Source organism: Panthera onca, chromosome D2, assembly GCF_046562875.1.
Source record: "Panthera onca isolate mPanOnc1 chromosome D2, mPanOnc1 haplotype 2, whole genome shotgun sequence".
NCBI classification, from domain to species: domain Eukaryota; kingdom Metazoa; phylum Chordata; class Mammalia; order Carnivora; family Felidae; genus Panthera; species Panthera onca.
In genome coordinates, this window is record NC_138349.1 from 33781934 (window position 1) to 33804584 (window position 22651).

The following is a 22651-nucleotide window of genomic DNA, read 5'->3' on the forward strand; positions in this document are numbered from 1 at the left end:
TCCAGGATGTTCAGAGGAGGCGGCTCCTTTCCTCTCTGACCCACTGCAGGTAACAGCAATCTCAGATGCTCCCTTGTAAACACAAAGCATTTGTAAACTTTCCCTGGGGGTTTTGTAGCCAATTAAAATGGAGGGCTAGGGACAAGGAGATCTAAAAATGTCCCCTCTTTGTCTTTCAGGCCACGTCTGTGGAGGTGACAAGCATGAGTCACTGGGTTCACAGGACTGAAAAAGATTCTTATAAATATCAGTAGAAAATTCTGATTCTGTCTTAGGTATTTCTCAAAGGAAGTGGTTCCAAGCTCTGATGGTCAGGGAGAGGCCAGCTAATAAGCTTGCATTGGTCTGGGGAAGGAGGGGAGGAGACATCAGCAATGGATGGAAATCGCCTTTCTTATTTTATAATTCAAGGAGTCATTTAAGAAATATGTATTAGCATTGACTGTCAGAGAAACTCTGGATTGGGGTGGGGGACGGGTGGATCCCGTAGGGAAGACCACCAAGAGAATGTGAAATCTAAGCTCAGGACTAAAGGATGGGCAGAAATTAGCCAGGTAGAGAGGGATGTTCTAAACTAGGGGGAGGCAAACTTTTATTTTAAAGGACCAGATAATAAATATTTTAGTCTTTCCAAGCCATATAGTCTCAATTGCAGCTACTCAACTCTGCTGTTACAAGGAGAAAGCAGCTATAGAAAATACATGAGTACGGGGTGCCTGGGTGGTTCAGTTGGTTAAGCTCCCGGCTTTCGCTCAGGTAATGATCTCAAGCCCTGCATTGGGCTCTCTGTGCTGACAGCCTGCTTCAGACTCTGTGTCTCCCTCTCTCTCTCTGCCCCTCCCCAGCTCGTCCTGTCTCTCTCTCTCTCTCTCTCAAAAACACATAAACATTAAAAAAAATTTTTTAAGAAAATACATGAGTATTAAAGGGAATGAGTGTATCTGTGTTCCAATAACCTTCATTTTTGAACACAGAAGTTTGAATTCCATACAATTTCTATATGTTATGAAATATTACTCTTCTTTTGATTTTGTTTTGAACGCTTTAAAAATGAGGAACCATTCTTAGCTTGTATTTTAACAACATTTGCATTAAAGTATATGAGGGGTTAGTCAAGGCCATTCCTGAAGCAGGAAGATAGGAAGATGATATGCATTTCTAAACCACAGAGTCTCTTAGATCCTCTACCCAGGGCTGGGACCAAGGGGAGACAAGTGAGCTGCCCAGGGCTCAAAATTTAAGGAGGCACTCCTTAATAAGTAGAGAGCTGGCACTTGCGAAACCCTGAGACTGACTGCCTCCTTACAAGTTGCCACCTAGGCACCTTGCTGGCCTCAACCTAGGCATGGTCCTGCCACTTGTGCATAATGCAGTACATTACTAAAGTGGTGACCTCCTCAAGCAGCTCTGCCTCAGATGCCTTCATTGTGAGGCACAACTTTGCAGATGACAATCTGGTTCCCAGCCACTTCTCTGGGGTGCAGAATTTAGATAATAAGAAAAACAGCCTATATAATACAAGCTTAGGCAGAAGAAGAAGGAGAAACTAGGCAGATTGGAGTTTGGAAAGAATCTGGGGGAGAAGGAAGATAAAAAATTCAACTTGACCATTGTTAATGGTGGGGTAAGTTTGAACAATGAGAATGAGATCCATGTCCAAAGAAAATATTTAACAAGTTTCACTGTGCACTAAAATTATAAGCCTTCTTTGCCACTGTCTCGACTTGCATTCATTATATCCATATCCATAGCTATATATGTGTGTGTGTGTGTGTGTATACACATACGCACATATACATCTACACACATGTGGACACACAATACTGAAAATCATATATGTGATAATGGATTTATATCCAGAATATATACAGAACTCAACAATTAAAAAAAATTAAAAATAGGCAAAGAATTTGAATAGGCATTTGTCCAAAGATGTACAAATGGCCAATAAACACATGAAAAGATGTTCAACATCATTAGCCATCAGGAAAATGCAAATCAAAACTACAATGAGATATTACCTCATATCAACTAGGATGGCTTTAAGCAAAAAGATGGACACTAAGAAATGCTGGTCAGGATGTGGAGACACTGAACCCTCACACGCTGCTGGTGGGAATGCAGAAAGGTACAGCTGCTTTGGAAAACAGTCTGGCAGTTCTTCAAAAGGTTAAACATAGTTACATAACTCAACAATTCCACCCCTGGATCCGTGTCCAAGAGAAATGAAGACATATGTCCACACAAACACTTGCACACAGATATTCATAGCAGACAAAAAGACAGAAAGTGGAAAGAATCCAATGTCCAAAAACCGATGAACAGATAAATAAAATGTGGTATGTTCATACAATGAAGTATTTTTCAGAGGTAAAAAGTAACAAAGTACTTATACATGTTATAGCACAGATGCACCTGGAATATACTAAGCTAACTACACTGAAATTAAAGTAAAAAAAATATACTATGCTAAGTGAAAGAAGCCAGTCACAAAAGACTGCATCCTTTATGAGTCCATTCAGATGAAGGTCCAGAATAGGGAAATTTCTAGACACAGAAAGTAGATTAGTAGATGCTGCTGAGTAGAGAGATAGGGAGAAGGGGTGAGGAGAATGGAGGGTGATAGCTAGAGAGTAGGGGGTTTCTTTTGGAGATGATGAAAATGTTCAAACATTGTGGTGATGGTTGCACATACTTGTGAATATATAAAAAACCAGTGAATTTTGCATTTTACATAGGTGAACTGTATGGTATACAAATTATATCTCAATAAAGCTATTAAAAACAGGAGAAATCAAAGTATCTCTCCTTGCCTTGAAAGACATCTGCTTTTGGATTCAACGTATGGGCTCTCCTTACCCTTGAAAGATGATGGTGTCTCTTTGTCGCTAAAAACTGAGGTGGTTTTCTTGTTGAGGGTTTGATGGGTGGTGGCCTAAATGACAGGGAAGGGGCTGGGCCTCAAGGGCTGAATGTTGGTTAAGGTTAGGGATTTGGATGCCTGAACTCTGCAGGACCCATATTTAATCTGAGGTTCTAAATGCATCCAGGCCAGCTGCTAGAAAAAAGAACCAATGGACAGAACACCATATTGGTGTTCCCAAGGGTCTTTAGACCAGAAAATGACCCAGCACCATTGTCTGAGAATACTTTTTCAGGGAGGGCCCTGCCTGAGCCATGAGTTAGTCTAGTCACAGAAAGGTCAGGGGATGGTCACCCCTCACTCCCAATGATGCTTCAGTCCTTGATGCTGAATCCTGTGGTCACTGGGGAAGAAACCTCCATACCACTCCAGGAGGCATATGAGCCCTGAGGGAAACAGCACCCAGGGAGGGGATTAAGGGGAGAGGACCTCATGACTGCAAGGGGTCATTCTGTGGGCAGCCTGAGTCCTTCCTGTGTAAAAATGCAGGGTATATTAAATAAGGACTCCATCTAATGGTCTTATCCTTGTCTATGGGTTCTGATTCTTTTCAGGCCACATTTTAACCATGGCCCATTTCTAGGGATGAGGCCTCTCTGGCTGCTAATTCCCATTATTCAGGACATCTGGGGAAAAGGAAAAAAAAAAAAAAAAATCCTAGTGTGGATAGTGTCCTAAGGCTACCATGTGAATAACAGTGGCCATGAATATATTCACCTTAAATTAGAGTCCAGGGTCAACATTTTTCTTTTCTTTTTCTTTCCTTTCTTCTTCTTTTTTTTTTTTTTTTTTTTTTTTTTTTGCTAAATCCTAGCCAAAGAGCTGGTGTAACTACTGAGATGTGGAAGTGAATTTATCTTAAACTTGCCCCAATGCAGCTAATAAGGGAAAGCTGTCCAATCATCACAAAGTCAGCTTCTGACAGCCTGTCACATTTTCCACTGATGCACCAGACGTGACTAAACTGTGCAGGGGCTGTCTGTCCGGGATCTGGATTCCCTTTCACTGTGCTCAGCAGGAAGGGGCCAGCATCGTCCTATACCCATGTCATGAACTTGACATAACCCTTAGTAATGGAAGAGGAGGCCTGGCATGCTACCAAGCCCAGGCTTTCAGCTTAGTCTGTACACACTGGGAAATTTTAATTATTTCAAGGTCCACACTGTACCCAATCTGCAGAGAGACCAAATTTCCAGAGGAGAAAATAAAACATGTTGCTATTTCAACAGCCATCTATTACAACACTGGACAGCAGGACTCAATGGATAGTTGATCATTCCTAAAAGTTACCACTCGGAAGACAAATTTATTATTGGTTGATCCCTCGACACATAACAAAGAAAATATAAACTCAAAGACACAAATACTGATGAAGGTATTTATGTTAAACACTCAAAAATTTTTCATTGCCTCTTATGTTTAATTCTCTCTGCTAAAGAGTAGAATAAAATGTGAAGAAGAAAGATACATTTTAGAAGGAAGAAAGAAGAGTAAGAACCAGCAACAAAGAAGCTGGTGTGACTTTCCTTTTTAATTTACTGTTTTTCTAGTCTGATTTAAAAAAAAATAAAACTTCATTCTTTTTCTGTTTGGCCGCACACATTCTTATACAGTAAATCCTCTCGTGGACCATGGCAGAGAGACAAATGAAGCGATAACACGGGAGCTGGTGGCCTGTCTGCCCTGGCCACTCTCCCCTCCTCCACACGCCATCCTTCAGTGCACACAGAACTCAGGTTCCATGAATACTTCCAGCACAGGCAGGGACTTCGTGTACTTCATATTCAGAATAACTCTAAATACCCTAAACTCCCCAAAATTCAGGCAGAGAGGGAATTTTTTAAAAGGAAAACACCCTCAATCAACTTTCAATCTGGAGACTTCAACCACTTGCCAAAATATGCCATCTCACTGAGCCAATAAATGGAGAGCAGGAGTGTGGCTGTAACTGGGTCAGGAGTAGGGTTTTCATTTTTCACAAGTCGGGGGGGAGGATACCAATATGGTTAGTCAGTCAGCAAGCATTAATCCTCATTAATGTCTCCCATTCAAATCCATTCTTCACTGCACAGCTGTGCAAACATAAATTAATTGGGTCATTTTGACGAAGGCATACAAGAAAAAATTTCAATGTGAGGCAGAGGAACTAACTGGACAAATAACACATTCTTTAAATGTGTAGGAAGGACTGTACAAGCTACCACATCATAGACTGAGGGACATTCACTCAAATTCACACCACCATAAACTCCCCTATGGGAGAAGCTTCAAAGGGCAGAATGAGGTGGGGACACGTTCATGACAAAGCATATTAATAAACTGCCAGAGTGAAAATACTGGCTCCCACTCCTTGCCAGATACTGTGCTATCTATTTCACAGAGCCATGTCATTTAATACCCTCACAACATCATTACTCCCAGTTTACATATAAGGTAATTAGAAGCAAAGAGATCAAATAACTTGCTTGAGGTCATACCAGCAGTAAATGGTGGAGTCACAGTGGTCAACGTTCAATTCAGGCTGACACGACTCCAGAGACCATGTTCCTAAGATGACATTGTCCTGTTTTCTATATGCTTGGCACTATGCTTGCATCGTGGAGAGCAGAAAAAAAGGTACAGTCATTTCTTGCCCTTTAAGAAACTTACAGTCTGACTGGGGAAACAGGATGGATACCTGCGAACTCATCAGAAAATAGGAACAGGAGCATTGCATTAGCATCTGCACTTTTTAGGTGAAGGAAGCCACATACAGGAGCTGGGGAAAGTGGCTACAATTTATCTGACAACTTTGAGAAGGATTTCCACCAGACTCTAAAAAGTGAGATACTGAGAGGATATGATACTTTAGAAAATACTGATTTATTCCTTCCATGGTATGGTTTGAATATTCAAAATCTTTCCTTTCAGAGCTCTCCCTTCAGAAAGGACAGGACAGTCAGCCCATTCCCCAGCTTCATTTTAAGGTTAATAAAAATAGCCACAGCTTCCTGGAAATCCAGGAGAAGAGCTCTCCTCTCTCTTCTCCAGAGTCTTCACTCTGGTCGAGGTGTGGCAACCTCTCCCAACCTTCAGAGACTAAGAAGGGAGGAGATGATTTGCATCATCTCTTTGGTTCTTTTCATTGGAAATGAACCATCTCAGTGCCTCTAACTGACAGGGGCAGACTGGAGCTAGGGACCCATGAACGTTCTCAGAAGAAGTGGCAGTGCTCCAGAAACTAGGGGAGTGAGTATTATCATGCCAGAAATTATTCTGCAATTATTTATAGCAGACGCATGACCCCCATGCCTGTAGAAGTGTTGGGGGGCTCTGATAACCGTTCTCAATCTGCTTCCACTCTCTTTGCTGCATTTAAATTTCTGTTGCATTCTTAACATTCAACTTCAGATGTATATGAATTTTTAAAACGCCTGCATTTTTTAACTGGGAAGACACATTACTGTGATGAGCTCCTTTTTCCCTGCATGGACAAAACTTGGTCAGAAGAGCTGGGGGCGGGGGGGAGGGGGGTGCTGTGTGTCACTGACGTCACCTTGCTTGGGACTCAGGTTTTATAAGGAGTCAGGTGAACATTCAAAAACAAATCTGCCGACCCTTACTGGGTGAACAGTAGGTCGAATGCACAGAGAGAAGGGCCTGAGAGAAGGGTCGTCACTTTTCAGGCAGGCTCCCAGGTCAGCCGTGCCACTCCCGAGAGCCCGCAGTGTCGGGGTCTTTAGGACACAGCAAATATTCCCTAAATGTCCTGCCCAAAGAGCAAAGAGCTCAAAGTTGTTGGACAGTGGTTCTCAACTCCACAGAATCATACAATCACCTGAGGAACCCTAAAAATCATTCCTGCTGTGCCCTACCCCAGCGATTGTGATTCCAAGGGTCTAGGATTGGCCACATTGAACACAGCCAAGTCTGACATACCATAAGCATCAGGGAGTGTGGTTACTCAATCAACAGACACTGAAATGAACAGAATCCTTCTGCTCCTTTAGCAGCTTACTTTCAATTGTATTTCTTTCTGGATCTTGAGAAACTAAGAGTCTGGGCTGCCCAGATTACAATCCTAGTTATACCACTTAGCAGTTAAGTGACCTTGGGCAAGGTATATAACTTTCCTGAGACTCCGTTTTCTTAGCAATACAAAGGGGTTAATATCAGAAGGTAGTTGACAGGATTGCATGAAATCAAGTATGTAAATTATGTGACCCAATGTCTGGCACATGTCAAATGCAAAATAAACATTAGCTCCATGACTGATGATGATGATGACAATAAAAATATACCAGTTGTATTTCAATAAAAGGAATGTTTTTTCTAGATGGGGTATTTATTCACAAGGCCAGGTTTTAACGAATTGTGAAACACTGGAATGTGAGAGTTAGACATTTAGCATTCCCTTCAATTATGAATACAGACCAACAAGTCTCAGTATTAGAACAGTACCTGTGATCTTGTCACCGATAGAAATCACAGATATTTCTATATAATACAGTCGTGGTTGAAACCCTGAAAGAGTATTTATATTTAGGGTGACCAACTGCCCTGGTTTGCCCAGGACTGAGGGGGTTTCCCTGGATGAGGGATTTGTAATGCTAAAATTGAGAAAGTCCCAGGGAAACTACTCCCTAGTGACATTCATCACTACTTCAGAATTATGGTAGTTATCGAACCACTAAATGCCACTGTTTAATGTGTTAACAAAGAAGCACCTACCCTGCCATATATCATAATTTCAAATGATATCTTGGTAAGTGTACATATGTTCACATAATCTGTGTCCTTTATAACACCTTGTATTTCATTGGATGCACTTAAAAGCATCCTTCTGAGTCCATAGGCTTCACCAAAATTGCCAAAGGGGTCCATGGCACAAAAAAGGTGAGGAGGGAAGAAACTGGGAACATTGGTTGGAAAATGAAGGTAACCATATCTTAAGTTCTTTTAGGCCTTGCAACCCAAAAATATAGAAGACATAGGCATGTACCTCCAAAGGCACAAGTAGATAATCAGTCAATGAAACCACTTTCCCATTATCAGGAGTCTGTCTCCTAATCCTACATATAGTAACCTGAGAGTCTCCCTAATTTCTGCACTCCTGATGACATACATATGTGCATCTAGTTACTTATATCATTGTAGAGTTAACTCCATCTTGACAGCTATTGACTCGCGTATCCATTAGGTCTACAAGTTTCTAGTAACTACAAATGCTTCCCCTAAGAATCATAATTTGACAGAGCCTAAAACTTTCCATGAATTAAGACAACAGAAAATTGGATTTTAAAAGATCAAGTTTTGGGGTTCTTGGATGGCTCAGTCACTTGAGTTTCCCACTCTTGATTTCAGCTCAGGTCATGATCTCATGGTTCCTGAGTTTGAGCCCCACATCTGGTTCTGCACTGACAGCACAGAACCTGCTTGGGATTCTTTGTCCTCCTCTCTTTGCCCCTCCCCCACTCATGTGTGCCTATGCACATGCGCTCTCTCATCTAAAAATAAATAACTAAACTTAAAAAAAAGATCAAGTTTAAAGAAATGACCAAAAATAAACTTATTCCTTACCGAATACCACTGAGCTTCTGACAGGCACCAGCTCCCATCTTCCCTAACTGCCACTGCTGACCGCCGTTCCAGAACTCTCCCACAGGGCAGCAGGAGGCCACTTCTCTTCTGATCAATGTAACCGTAAGCTCCCAGCCCAATGTGACCAGAAGGCAGAGTTCTCATGATCGCCCTTGTCCCAGTATATACAGATTTCTTTACTTCCCTGTCATTTTTACAAAATCTTCTCACTAACAAAGTGGACCTCTCCTTTTTGCTCTTAAAAAAATCTTCTTCTACATCTTCACAATTATCAGGGAAGTCCTCAAAATGGCTCAGAAAGGTCTTGGCAGGTGGACTGTTAGTAAAGTCCTCCCTGCAAAAGCTGTCACTTGAACACACCGCATCGGCCCTTTGGCAAGAAGCTTCGAAGCACAAGTATCTGTCATTTAAGGCGTCACAATGATCACACTGCAGCTGCCCATTCTTATTATCACAGTTTTCTGCCAATTCCATGAGTTTACAAGTATATGCCATATAATTTTTCTGTCGCTCCCCACGAACACCAGGCAGTGGTACACAGTTACCACAATCATCCAAAATCAGGTTGTCTGACAAGGTACAGAAAGTGTCTGACATTCTCCTGTCGACTTCATAATGAAAGTGAAATGCTGCCATGCTGCCGTCAGGGTGTGCCCGGCCGCTCTCTATGATGGCCGACTGATTTCCTAAGGGACTAATGTCCATGGGAGGTCCATCCACTTCCAGTTGAATTCCAGGGAACACCTTTCTTTCCAGTGAGGATGGGATTCCAGTTTCCAAACACAGGCCTTCCTCCATGACAGAATCGCACGTGTCATAACACTGGCTCTGAGGAAGGCTGCACTGGCTGTTTTTCAGTACGTTGTTGCAGTTAATATTGAGGTTTTTCACAGAATCTGGCATGCTTTCCTCCCAGTACTTCTCATTGCTGTTCTCATCACTCATTATCTTCTCCCTTGCTATGGAGACAATCTTGGGCAAGTTGCTTCCAGAGGATTCTTCTTTAAGCTTGTTCAGTCGTGAGATGGTGGAAGTCTGACCACTCTGCCTGACACTATGTGCCTTTGGAACACTGACGTCTGAGACCTTTTCACTACTTTCATCTAAAGCCGACGGAGACGATTTCACCTTTCTCTGAGTCACAGGTGTGAGAACAGAAGCTGCCATTTCTTCAGAAGTCATCTTGACCAACACACAGGTTTTAGCTATTGCTGTTTCTTCTCTCTGCTGATCATGTCAAGATTTTTATAAAACAACTTATTATTAAAATAATCTCAGATCTACAAGTCCTGAGAAACAGTGTGACAATTCCTTTCATTCAGGTGCATTAAGAGCCAAATAAATTTCTCCAGTTATAACTTCCTATCATGTGTAATATGTTTTTCTAGACCAGAGTTTTAAGGTGGTAGTTCAATTTTCTTTCCTCTGTTATTTGAAGTAATTCTTTTGGAGATTTTTACTCGGGATTGCATTCTGCAACTTCTGATATCTCACTGACTTACTAACGATTAAAAATCCAGTTTGAATGTTTCCTGTAAGAAAAAGACATGATGTCAAACACTGTGGCACTAAGTAAATTTTTAAAACCGAACTTGTAATTCTAAGCTAATGCAAAATATGAACCAATTCTGAATATGAACAGAGTTTTGCAATTGATAGTTACTTTTAATGTTTTTGGTATTTATTTCTCTGATTTAATATTTCAGAAATTCTGTTTCCAGCCAAAGTAGAGTAACAACAGAGACCAGAATTATTCCCCTGCCTTAAACAACTGAAAAAATCAGACAAAAAAAAAAGAAATAATGGTTTTTAAATACTGAACAACAGGGGACACAGAACATTGATTCCTGAAATAAGAAAACAACAACAAATGAGGTGAATCCTATAAATGCCCTAGCTTACAGTTTGAGAGTTTCTAGGCCATAGGGGAGGGAAGGGGAACTCAGGCTGAACCCAACAGAGTTCTTATTTAAAGGAAAGAAAGTTGAGTGTTAATGAGACCATAAAAACTAGAGAAAGAAGACATGTTAAGTGGAGAGAAGCAAAGATAAGGGTGGTTGCAGGCTTCTCATGAGAAACAATGCAAGCTATGGGGAGGTGTTTAGGGAGATGGGTGAAATTGAGGATGGAGATTAAAAAGTACACTTATCATGAGGAAACAATAAAATAAGATAAAACACAATAAGAGACAATGCAAGCCAGATGAGAGTAGAGTCAATCTTTAAAGTACTAAAAGAAAAAATACTGCCAACTTAGAATTCTATACCCAACAAAAATATCTTTTGAAAACAAAAAGAAAAGAAAAACTTTCTAGACATACAAAAGCTGAAAGAATTCATCACCAACAAATTTGCATATAAGAAACAGTAAAGGAAGTCCTTTAGAAGGAAAACAATACCAGATAGAAATGTGGATCCATGCAAAAGAATAAAGAGCATGGAAAATGTTAAGTATGTATGTAAATACAATTTTTTAAAAATTGTAAACCACTTGAGATAGTTAATCTTTTAAAGCAAAAATAATAGCAATGTATTGTGGGGTTTCTAACACACGCAGAAGGAAAAAATAGCACAAGGTCACGAGAAGGGAAATGGAAGTATATTGTTACAAGATTATTTTCTAAGTGAATTGGTGTAACATTACTTAAAGGCAGGCTGTCATAAATTAAAGATGCATACTATAAGCTCAATACAACCACTTTAAGAAAAAATATAGGTAATAAACCAAAATATTAGAACCATAAAAATTTTCAAATAATCAAAAGGCAGAAAAAGAGGAAAAGATGAACAAAGAACAGAAGTGGCAAATGTGACTTTGTGTGCATATGTGTGTGTGTGTGTGTGTGTGTGTGTGTGTATTCTTTCCATTCACTTTAATAAGAAATTATTCAAGCCAAAGTATGGAAAGAGCCCAAATGCCCATCAATGGATGAATGGATAAAGAAGATGTGGTATACACATACAATGGAGTATTACTAGGCAATCAAAAAGAATGAAATCTTGCCATTTGCAACTACGTGGATGGAACTAGAGGGTATTATGCTAAGCAAAATTAGCCAGAGAAAGACAAATATCATATGACTTCACTCATGTGAGGAATTTAAGACACAAAACAGATGAACATAAGGGAAGGGAAGCAAAAATAATATAAAAACAGGGAGGGGGACAAAACATAAAAGACTTAAATATAGAGAACAAAAAGAAGGTTGCTGGGGGGGTTGTGGTAAGGAGGATGGGCTAAATGGGTAAGGGGCATTAAGGAATCTACTCCTGAAATCATGCTGCACTATATGCTAAGTAACTTGGACGTAAATTTAAAAACTTATTAATTAGTTAAAGAAATTACATTTAAAAAAAGAAATTATTCAGGTGAATGTGGACATAAAAATTTTCAATTTACGAAAAGTATTCTTAAAAAATAATTTATTTTTATTCCCCAAATTATTGAACCCTGTTCTACATTGGGAACTATGTAATGGGGCTAGATATCCCTGCTTGTGATTCTATTGAGAGAGGGAGAACTGAACAAATTTCAATCTGGTGTGGTAAGTGTAATTATCAAGGATATACAGGGCACCACGGGATCACAGGTGTCCTTCATAAGTATACCATTCCTTTGTAAGTGAAGCCGTCCTTACCAAGACAACTGATGAGCATTCATACTCTGCTGTCAACACCAGATTTAACCCATTTTTGCCCTTTGCCACACAGGTGTCCCTCTTCCCCGTGCTTCTCCCTTTTCCTCTTGTCCCAAAGAAGCAGCAACCTACCCCTCTTCCCTTACATATATGCCCCTCAAGTGCAACCACAAAGTCTCACTGGCTCCCAGCACATGCAGTCTTCACAACTACCTTAAAAAATCAGAGGGCATCCTGTCAGTCAGATACTTCACAGGAAGTCAATGAGCCCACACAGAGCAGCAGTGTCCTGGTTCAACCTAACCCTTCCACCTTTCACATCCTCCTTCCAACCTGGTTTCTTTTAAATTTTCTTCAGAAAAAAAATGCATCTATTATTTTTGGAGAAATATGCTCAGTGTAAAACAATTCAAAAAATGCAGGAAAACACAAAAATAATTTCAACTTAACATAAACCCCACTATCCAGAGATAACCACTATTAATACTTTGAGTAAACTCCTTCCATAAGGCTCCCTATGCATCAACACACAGAGATATAGGTATATGATTACACAAATACCAGATCATGCTGTATATCCTACTTTATACCTGCTTTTTTTTTTTTTTTACAAATTCCAATTCATGAACAACTTTTCATGTCAAGAACCAAATAGATAATTTTAATGGCTTTTGGCACTACCTTGGGTTTCCATAACTTTGCTCTATTTTTTAGAGTAACTTTTAAAGCCAAAGCCTTCAGACTGACTGTTATTTGTCCTTTCTCACCTATGAGGAAGGTCATTCAAAGCATGTACTGCTTCACCCCTGTTCTAAGCACTTCAAAATTACTCTCTCATGTAATTTTCACTCAATCATACAAGATATTGTGATGGTTTTAAAATATGTCCACAAATTCTTTGTAGAGCCTAACTGCCTTCCCCTTGCATGGAGACCGTACTTGGTGACTTTTTCCAACATACAAAATGTGTTGAAGTAACAGTGTATGACTTCTGAGAATAGGTCATAAAATGTCATAAAACTTATTGAGGTTTCCTTTTGTTCTTCCTCTCGTTTGTTCTGGAGGAAATCAGATGTCATGACATAGGAAGAGCTCCCTGTGGCAAGAACTGAGACCTCCTGCCAAAAGCCACTGGAATGAGCCATCTTGGAAGGGGATCCTCCAACACCAGTCAAGGCTTCGCATGACTGCAGCCATGGTCTATACGTCTATATGACTTTAACCTCATGAGCAAGCCTGAGCCAGAAGCACTCAGTTCCCAAATTCCTGAGCCACAGGAAATGTGAGATAATAAATGTTTACTGTTTTGAGACATTGTTTTGAAGTAATTTGTTGCACAGCAAGAGAGAACTAATACAGAACAGTTCTACTATGATCCACATTTGACAGATTAGAAACCCAAGCACAGAGAAGCTGAGTCACTTGCCAAAGATCACACTGCTGGAAAATGGTGGAGTCAGGATTCAAACCCAAGAAACCTGACTCCAGAATCTCTGCTCTCCACCATAGTTATGCTGCTTTCTTGCTAACTAGTTTGAAACCTCATCGGTTTGAATTTCTGATGTCCGCTGGATGCAGAGATCCATGCCTTCTAGGAGGATCCTCTTTTATCTGAGTTTGTCTCTGGCAGGCTGAGATCTTTGTTTTGTGGTAGTCAGTACTGAACAACATCTGAGAGAGCTGACTCCCTGAAGACTCCATCTCAGGTCATTCCTTTATTCAACATATTCTTTTTTTTTTTTTTTTTAACGTTTATTTATTTTTGACAGAGAGAGAGAGAGAGAGAGAGAGAGAGAGACACGGAGCATGAGCTGGGGAGGGGCAGAGAGAGAGGGAGACACAGAATCTGAAACAGGCTCCAGGCTCTGAGCTGTCAGCACAGAGCCCGATACGAGGCTCGAACTCACAGACTGTGAGATCATGACCTGAGCCGAAGTCGGACGCTCAACCGACTGAGCCACCCAGGCACCCCTCAACATATTCTTACTAAGTACAAAATTAAATGAGGCAGGAATTTCCCCTTGATTTCTTTATAAGCTAATAGATCATCAGGTAAGGTATAGTGCAAATAGGGCTATAATCTGGGTTACCCCAGAGGAAGAGCATCTAAATCAGATAGTGGGGACAAGGTGAGGGTGATTGCCATGGAGGGTTTCCTGAAGAAGATGATGAGCAAGCCGAGTTTTGAAAGACAAGAAGGAATCAGCTAGATAAAGAAGTGGGATTAACTTTGCAGAAAAGACCAAATGTGGATTCTCACGGAGAAAAACAATAAGACATTGGCATCTGGCACTTCAGGCAACTATTTTAACCACTTTGGGTTTGGTCTCATTGTCCTGTAAGACAGAAATAAAATTACCTATTTGATCAGATTGTGAAGAAAATGCTTTGGAAATCAAAAGTTAAGGACAAATGCTTGTCATTCTATGCCTTGTGAAGTTAAGCAGCTCTGTTGGTGACGTGGTGTTGAATTTACTTTTGCCAGATATAATACCCATTCCACTCACCAGGTTCACTTAAACTTAAATTTCAATTCGATAACTGGGGCTGACCCCCTGAATCCCAGCTGCATGACCACAAGCCAGCTATATGATCAATCTCGAATTATATGTTCCACTTCTTTAACATTAGCATAAATCACATGTGTTTTATATGTCCATCAATAAATGTTAATTTTCTACCTCCCTCCTCTTGGGAAGCTCTAGGTTGTCTGTGAGGGAAGATGGAATAGGTTAAAGTTGGCTAAAGAAAACCTGAAGCACTTGAAAGAAGATCACAGTCTAACAGTTTTGGAAGAAGAAAAAGATGGAGAAAAAGATTCTTCTTTTCTTAATGTGGTTTGTAGGGAAGACTAGAGAAGGACCAGCCTGGGAGAGATCAAAGGATGCGTGGGCTAAGAATATGGTAGAACAAGAAAGAACTTGTCAAGGTAGCATTTCTAAGCTAGAGATGAATTGGAATGGATAATATGTCTAGGGAATGACTGGCCATGCAATGATAGGGCTATGTAGGTGGTGCTGGAAATCTTAGCCAAAGTGGTAACACAAGATAAAGAAATGAAAGGTTTAAGAAGAATCAGGAGTGACACAGAGTAAATTTATAGCTTCAGGGTAGGGAAATATCAGTCACAAATAACCTTGCTGATAAATTTCCATGGGCTAAATTAGGGGCTGGCAAACTACATACCAAGGTCCAAATCTGACCTGCTATCCATTTTGGTAAATAAAATTTTATTGGAACACAGACATGGCCATTCATTTATGTAATGTCTATGGCTGCTTTTGCATTACAATGATAGAGGTGATAAACTATGACAGAAACTATGTGGCTTGCAAAGCTAGAAATATTCACCATCTAACCCTTTATAGAAAAAGTTTGACAAACTGTTTGCTAGATAAATAAGTTAATAAAATGCCTGGTTAGAGCCAGAAAACTGAGTGGGAGGTATACCCATCTTCATGTAATTGAAGAACTAAGGTGAGGAAATATTCTTGTTACATATTGTTTCAAAAGGCAGGATCATGGCCAAAACAAATGAATTATCGGGGAGGCATGCTCTGGCTTAGCTTGATAAAGAACTCTAACTTGTAGAGCTATTTAACAAGGGAGAAGCTATTCTGGATAGTAGTCTTCTCACCGTTGATATAAAGATTTAAATAGAGAGGCATAGTGTTCAGCATAGCAGGTGTTCAATAGGTGTTGAACAAATATTAGAATGAATGAATACTGTCTATAATGTTTAATTTAAAAAATAATGACAAATACTTATTGATCATGTATCATGTAACAGGCATGTTCTAAGCACAGTGTACATAATATCCCTTAATCTTTATAATAGCATTATCGGTAGGGTGGCAGAAACTACTAATTGTCCCTCAAAATCTGTTCTCACTTTTTCTCAATAATAGAACTTCTGAATTTTGGCCAAGCATATGGTCATCCCTTTAATGGCCTCCCTTATAGCTAGATATAGCCATATCACTGTCATTACTAATTAGATATAAGCAGAAGAGGTTTGTTATTTCTGGGAAGATTTTTTGAACAGAAAGGGTGTGCCTTTCTCCTCCCCCTTTCTACTTTCTGCTGGCTGGAAGGAAGGCATGATGACTGGAGCTGAAGTAGCTATATTAGACCATGAGGTAAACACAAGAATGGACACCTTTCATAGTAAAGAAACAAGACAGAAGTCTTGGATTTGGGGGAAAGAAAAATAAAATTCTATATTGTTTAAGCCACCATTATTTTAGGTTTTCTGTCATTCACATCAAAACTTTTCCCTAACTAATAGGTGTGAATACTATTATCACCCCATTTTATGGATGATGCTCAGAATATTTGAATGGCTTATCTAAAAGTACAGAGATGTGATATAACAAGGAAGCTATATAGTGAATTCCTGCATTGGAGGGGAAGTTATATTCACTAATTCACAGTATGTCGCTAATTTATTTATTAGGTTGTTAGATTTATTTAATATTTAAGGCCAGATGACTGTGTCATAAAGAACAATTAAATGAGAAAAATATTAAATGCAAACACATTGGTTTTTACGATTGTCAATGTCAGAAGGATGTGGGGTTTAACAACAACAAAAACTATCAGACAACTGTCGGTTATTTATTAAGTACCTGTTATCTTCCAGAGTTAAGAAGGCAAGGTGGTTATGGAACAGGAGATCAGGAAAGCTCTGATGGAGGAAGATTTAACCTGGAACTTCGCAAAGAGGTAGGAATTAGCTGTATCCATAACCAAGAAAAATACCTTGGGTAAAAGGAACAGCATGAAGAAAGATAAAGAAGTAGGAAAATACAATGCATAACTATAGACTCATCTGAAGTTCTTAGGAGAACATTGACTCCAATCAAAGAAAGGGAAAGTTGCTCAGTAATTTCACCAGCATGGAAAGAAACACTAGGGCAACTGTCAAAGCTGATAACAGAATGCAATAGTCTCTATTTCATCTTTAAACCTAAAGGATTTTATAGAGTTCCTTTCAGTATCATGTGTATGACAGATAAATAACTGTGCCACAGTTATCTACTTATGCATTCTCTTCCCCAAAGCCCATTCTGCAGTGAGATTAAAGAAAATATTTTGCCTACACAACCCTTCCTCCCTTTCTCCCTACTACAGGCACACCCACACCCAAGCCCTACATGATGAGTCAGTCTTCACTCTTTCTTCTCCACTGAATGTCTGCTGCTCCACTCCCTCCTGGCCTCCTTTCTCTGAACTATTATGATGGAAACTCCAAAACTTACAAAGAAACAAAGCTTTTAAAACATTCCACAAAGGCACTGGTGTACTAATCTGGGTCCTCTTCCAAGACCTTAAAGACTTAACCCTTTGTAATTTCCACTCCCTTTATTGGAAAAGTTTCAGAGTCTGGGATGCTAGACTTGTGACACAGAAAACCCAGAGATAACCCTAATCTTTATACTCTGTGCATATTAAATATCAGGAGTTAACTGATAGGTGAGAAAGTTATACAAATATTTTTTAACTAATACATTGACGAGGTTGCCAATATAGAAAAATAGAGGATCACAAAAAAAGTTTGTTCATAACAGGTTAATTCTCAACTGTAAAACTCCCAAAGAAAGGAAATCCTCACTGGAAACACAGTCTCTGATTAGTCTGCAAATCACCCCTCTCTCCCTATTGCTCTCCTAGAAATATGGAATCAAAGACATTAGTAGAATTTTAAGCCAAGAGTGGAGGCAGATAGGATTGTGGTGTTGTGACATTCACAGCACTCCCTCTCCTTTGCTACGGTACAAATATGTAAAGAAATTCTGGAGTTGTATGTATGTGCGCACATGCACATGCACACAGAGATGTATGTTTTTGATAAGAGATGAGAAAAGAGGAAAAGTGAGAGTCAGAAGGTTGCATTAGACCCTCCATGATTTAGTCCCAGTCTATTTTTTTCAGCTTCATCTCTGACCAATACCTAGGAGAAAATATCCTGTCATACTGGTCTTTTTGCCATGTACTGAACCAGCCTAGCATTAATGCCTCTGTGCATTTCCCTTCCCACTGTTTTCTAACTCTGCTAAGACTCCTTCACCCAACTCCAGTGGCATTTCCCCTCTGTAACCCTCCCTGATACCCACTGTCAGCATTAATTGCTCTTATCTGTTTCCCACAGTTCTCCCTACATTTCACCAGTACAAACATGTCATGAAACACTATACTGTAGCTATTAACTATATAGGACCACTGCATGAATTGAAAGCTTGTGAAGAACAGAGACCTTGCATCTTTAAACTTAAGGAGTTTTGGAGATACCCTGCATCCCACATTCCTGACACGGTATCAAGGTATACAGTTGGTCTCAACAGACATTTGATTCTTTCCTTCTTTTCCATGGCTCTTTGAGCCCAATATTTGTCCATTAGGACCTGGATTCCTTAAGGGCTTTCAGTCTTCTAAATTCTAACCTTTTCCTGTTTCAATCCATCCCATATTACCTTCAGAAAAATCCTCCCCAGGGGCACCTGGGTGGCGCAGTCGGTTAAAGCATCCGACTTCAGCCAGGTCACGATCTCACGGTCCGTGAGTTCGAGCCCCGCGTCGGGCTCTGGGCTGATGGCTCGGAGCCTGGAGCCTGTTTCCGATTCTGTGTCTCCCTCTCTCTCTGTCCCTCCCCCGTTCATGCTCTGTCTCTCTCTGTCCCAAAAATAAAATAAACGTTGAAAAAAAAAAATTTTAAAAGAAAAATCCTCCCCAAACAGCATTTTCATCATATCACTCTTTTTACTTGAGAAAAAACAGAGTTCCATTTTATCCAGTGTAGTAAAGCCACACTTTATCCTAATCCTTAAGAACATCCTCAATTTCTTAAAAAAACAAAAAAAATTCCTTTGCCTGGGAGTGGTAATGTAAATTAATATATCAATTATATAGAAATAACATTTTAATAATATTGAGGTTTCTAATCCATAAACATGATACAGCTAGTTAGCACTATAGCTCTTTCTCTTTCTCTCCATATATACGGAGAATATATGTATGTATATGCACACACACACATCTATGTATATATACATATATCTTTTTGGCCATTTGCTAACTATTTTATTATTATTTAAAAGCTTTGCATAAAACAAATATATGATATCCTCAGAGCTAATATTTACTTTGAAATGCCTTTATATTAGAACTGTCATGGACATCTAATAGTATTTTAAAAACAAAATGCTGGGGCGCCTGGGTGGCTCAGTCGGTTGAGTGTCCGACTTCAGCTCAGGTCACGATCTCACGGTCCGTGAGTTCGAGCCCCGCGTCGGGCTCTGGGCTGATGGCCCAGAGCCTGGAGCCTGCTTCCGATTCTGTGTCTCCCTCTCTCTCTGCTCCTCCCCCGTTCATGCTCTGTCTCTCTCTGTCTCAAAAATAAATACACGTTAAAAAAAATTAAAAATAAATAAATAAATAAAAACAAAATGCTGAGAACAAGATGTGCTCTGGAATTAAATTGGCTTTTTTTTTTTTAAGTTTTTTTTAAAATTTATTTTGAGAGAGAGAGACAGACAGAGAGCACAAGCAGGGGAGGGGCAGAGAAGGAGAGAGAGAGAATCCCAAGCAAGCTACCCACCGTCAGTGTAGAGCCCAATGTAGGGCTCAAACTCAAAAACTGAGATCATGACCTGAGCCAAAACCAAGAGTCGGACACTTAATCGACTGAGCCACCCCAGCAGCCCTAAATTGGCTTTAAACTATGTTTAGGTAAAATAGCTCCTACATGTTTATTACTTTTACTAATACAACATGTTGTGTGATAGCTGGGCCTAGCAGCTGTCTCAGTTACGAGTGATATTTATGTAAACGCAAACTTAAAAAAACTCTGTAGATCCTGAGGAGACAGGAAGCCCTTCTCGACTATTTTCTGCATGTCATGGATGAAAGAGCTGCTACATGGGCAGTCTGTTTTTACTGTGTGTGTGCTGAAATGTCGCTCAGCTGAATTGGGTGTGCTCACAGGAGGCAGAGGATAGCGGGGGAGTAAATTGGCTATGTTGTGTAGGGGTGGGGGCAGAGTCAACCACACAGCCCTGCGGAGCCTATACAGGAAAATCAAATCATGCATAGTATTGTTGTCTGAATATGAACTCTTAATAAGTTATTGAAACAAAGGATTATCTCATGGTTCCTCAACAATTTTTGGTTCATCTGGAACCTTCCATGAAGGTGCCAAAGAGTTACCAAGGCAGTTAGACCAGGGAAGCCCAGAGAAGAGAGTCTGACATGTGATGCCACTTTTTCCACGATGAATTTGCTCTTTTGAAAGTCATGGCTGAGAGGCTGAGACACAGATTACTGTTTATTATAAACATGCAACTCAGGAACAGCCAGATGGAAGAGAAGCACAGGGCAAGGTATGAGAAAATGGTAAGTAGCTTCCATGCCGTCTCCAAGCACACTACCCTCCCCAAATCTCCACATGTTCACTAGCCTGGAAGCCCCATACATATCTTCCTTAATTTATCTTAGCAATATTTTGTATTTATCTATACAGAGGTCGTGCACACCTTTTGTTAAATTTGTTCCTATGTTAGTGTTGTTATTAGAAATGGAATTATTTTACATTTTCCAGTTGTACGCAGCTAGTATGCAGAAATACAATTGAATATCGTGTCTAGACAATGTAACTTATACCCTTGCTAAATGCAATTATTACTTTCACAGATATTTTGTAGATGACTCGGGATTTTCTATATGGACATCCATGTCATCTTCATATAAAGAAAGGTTTATTTACTTCTTTCCAAAATGCATACTTTTTATTCTTGCCTTACTGCACAAGCTAGGATCTCCAATTATGATACTAACAGAACTATGGAGACCATACATCCTTGCCTTGTTCTCAGTCTCAGAGGGAGAGTATTAAATACGCCACTATTTAATGTGATATTAGCTGTGTATTTTAAATGCCCTTTATCAAACTGAGTCAGTTGAACGTCCAACTCTTGATTTCAGTTCAGGTTATAATCCCAGGGTTGTGGGATAGAGCCCCATGTCAGGCTCCATGCTCCATGAGATTCTCTCTTTTGCTCTGCCCCTTGCTCCTCTCCCCCACTCATGCGTTCTCTCTAAAATAAAATAAAAAAAAAGAAAAGAAAAGAAAATGAACACCAGCCCCTATATCACACCATACACAATAATTAACTCAAAATGGACTATAAAGCTAAAATAAAATTGAAAACTATAAAACATCTAGAAGAAAACAGGTAAAATCTTCATGACCTTGGGATACAGAAAAAATTCTTAGGACACAAAGGGAAAAAAAAAAGACAAAATGGACTTAGTCAAATTTTAAAAGTTCTTCTCTAAAAGCAAGAAAAAAGAAAAAAAAAGACAAAGCACAGATTGGGAGAAAATATTCACAAAACATGCATCTGCAAAAGTGCCTATATCCAGAAAATACATAAAACTCTTATAACTCAATAAGCAGTTAACAACACAATTGCTTTTAAATGGACAAGAGATTTGAACAAATACTTCATAAATACATGAATACTTCATATATATACACATACATATGTGTGTATATATTTATATATGTGTGTGTGTGTATATATATATATATATATATATATATATATATATATATATATAGAATATAAGGAAATTGTGACAGATCAACAAAATTTCTATATGAAAAAAATATGAAGCTCAATCCTTTCCTCACACCACACACAAAAGTTAACTCAAAATGCATCACAAAATGGATCCTACATGTAAAAGCCAAAATTACAAAAGTTCCAATAGGAAATATAGGAGAAAATCTTTAGAACCACTGGAGTAAGCAGAAATTTCTTAGGCTGAACACAAAAGAAAAACAAATGGATAAATTGCAACACAATTAAAAACACCTGCTCTTCCAAAGATAATCCATTACTGTATGGTAGAAAATATCTGTAAGGTAAATATCTAATAAAGAATCTGCACCCAGAATACATAAAAAAACTTCTACAACTTGATAATGAGAAGACAAACAACACTATTTTTTAAAGTGGGCTAAAGTTTGAATAAGCACTTTACCAAAGAATACAAATGACATAAAAGGACATGAAAAGATGTTCAATGTCATTAGTCATCAGGGAAATACCAATTAAAATCACAATGAGATAGAATTCATCCCCACTAGAATAGCTAACATTAAAATGACTAGCCATACCAAAGTTGGTGTGAACGTGGAGAAAATGGAATATTGTGGTGGGAATGTAAAATGGTATAGCCACTTTTGAAAACAGTTTGGCAGTTTCTTATAAAGTTAAATATACATTTACCAGATGACAAAATTCCACTGGCAGAAATAAAATAAAAGCATATATCCACAAATAGACTTATATGCAAATGGCTTTAGCAGCTTTATTCATAACAGCCCAACCTGGAAGCAACCCAAAAGTCTATCAACAGATAAATAAACCACCTGTGGTATATTCATACACTAGAATACTGCTCAGGAATAAAAGGAATGATATTCTGATTATACAACATATATGGAT

The 22651-nt window shown here is 39.3% G+C and overlaps 1 protein-coding gene across 4 annotated transcripts in view; it reads right to left on the reverse strand.

Moving 5' to 3' along the window:
- The window catches only part of PLCE1 (phospholipase C epsilon 1), a 322822-nt gene that overhangs the window by 275215 nt on the left and 24956 nt on the right, over positions 1-22651 (reverse strand). For all 4 annotated transcript variants that reach the window (XM_078434608.2, XM_060641978.3, XM_060641977.3 and 1 more), the window contains exon 2: positions 8483-10035. In XM_078434608.2, the coding sequence (XP_078290734.1) occupies positions 8483-9685 (1203 nt within the window). In that variant the 5' untranslated portion in view covers positions 9686-10035. The remainder of the gene's footprint in view (positions 1-8482; positions 10036-22651) is intronic.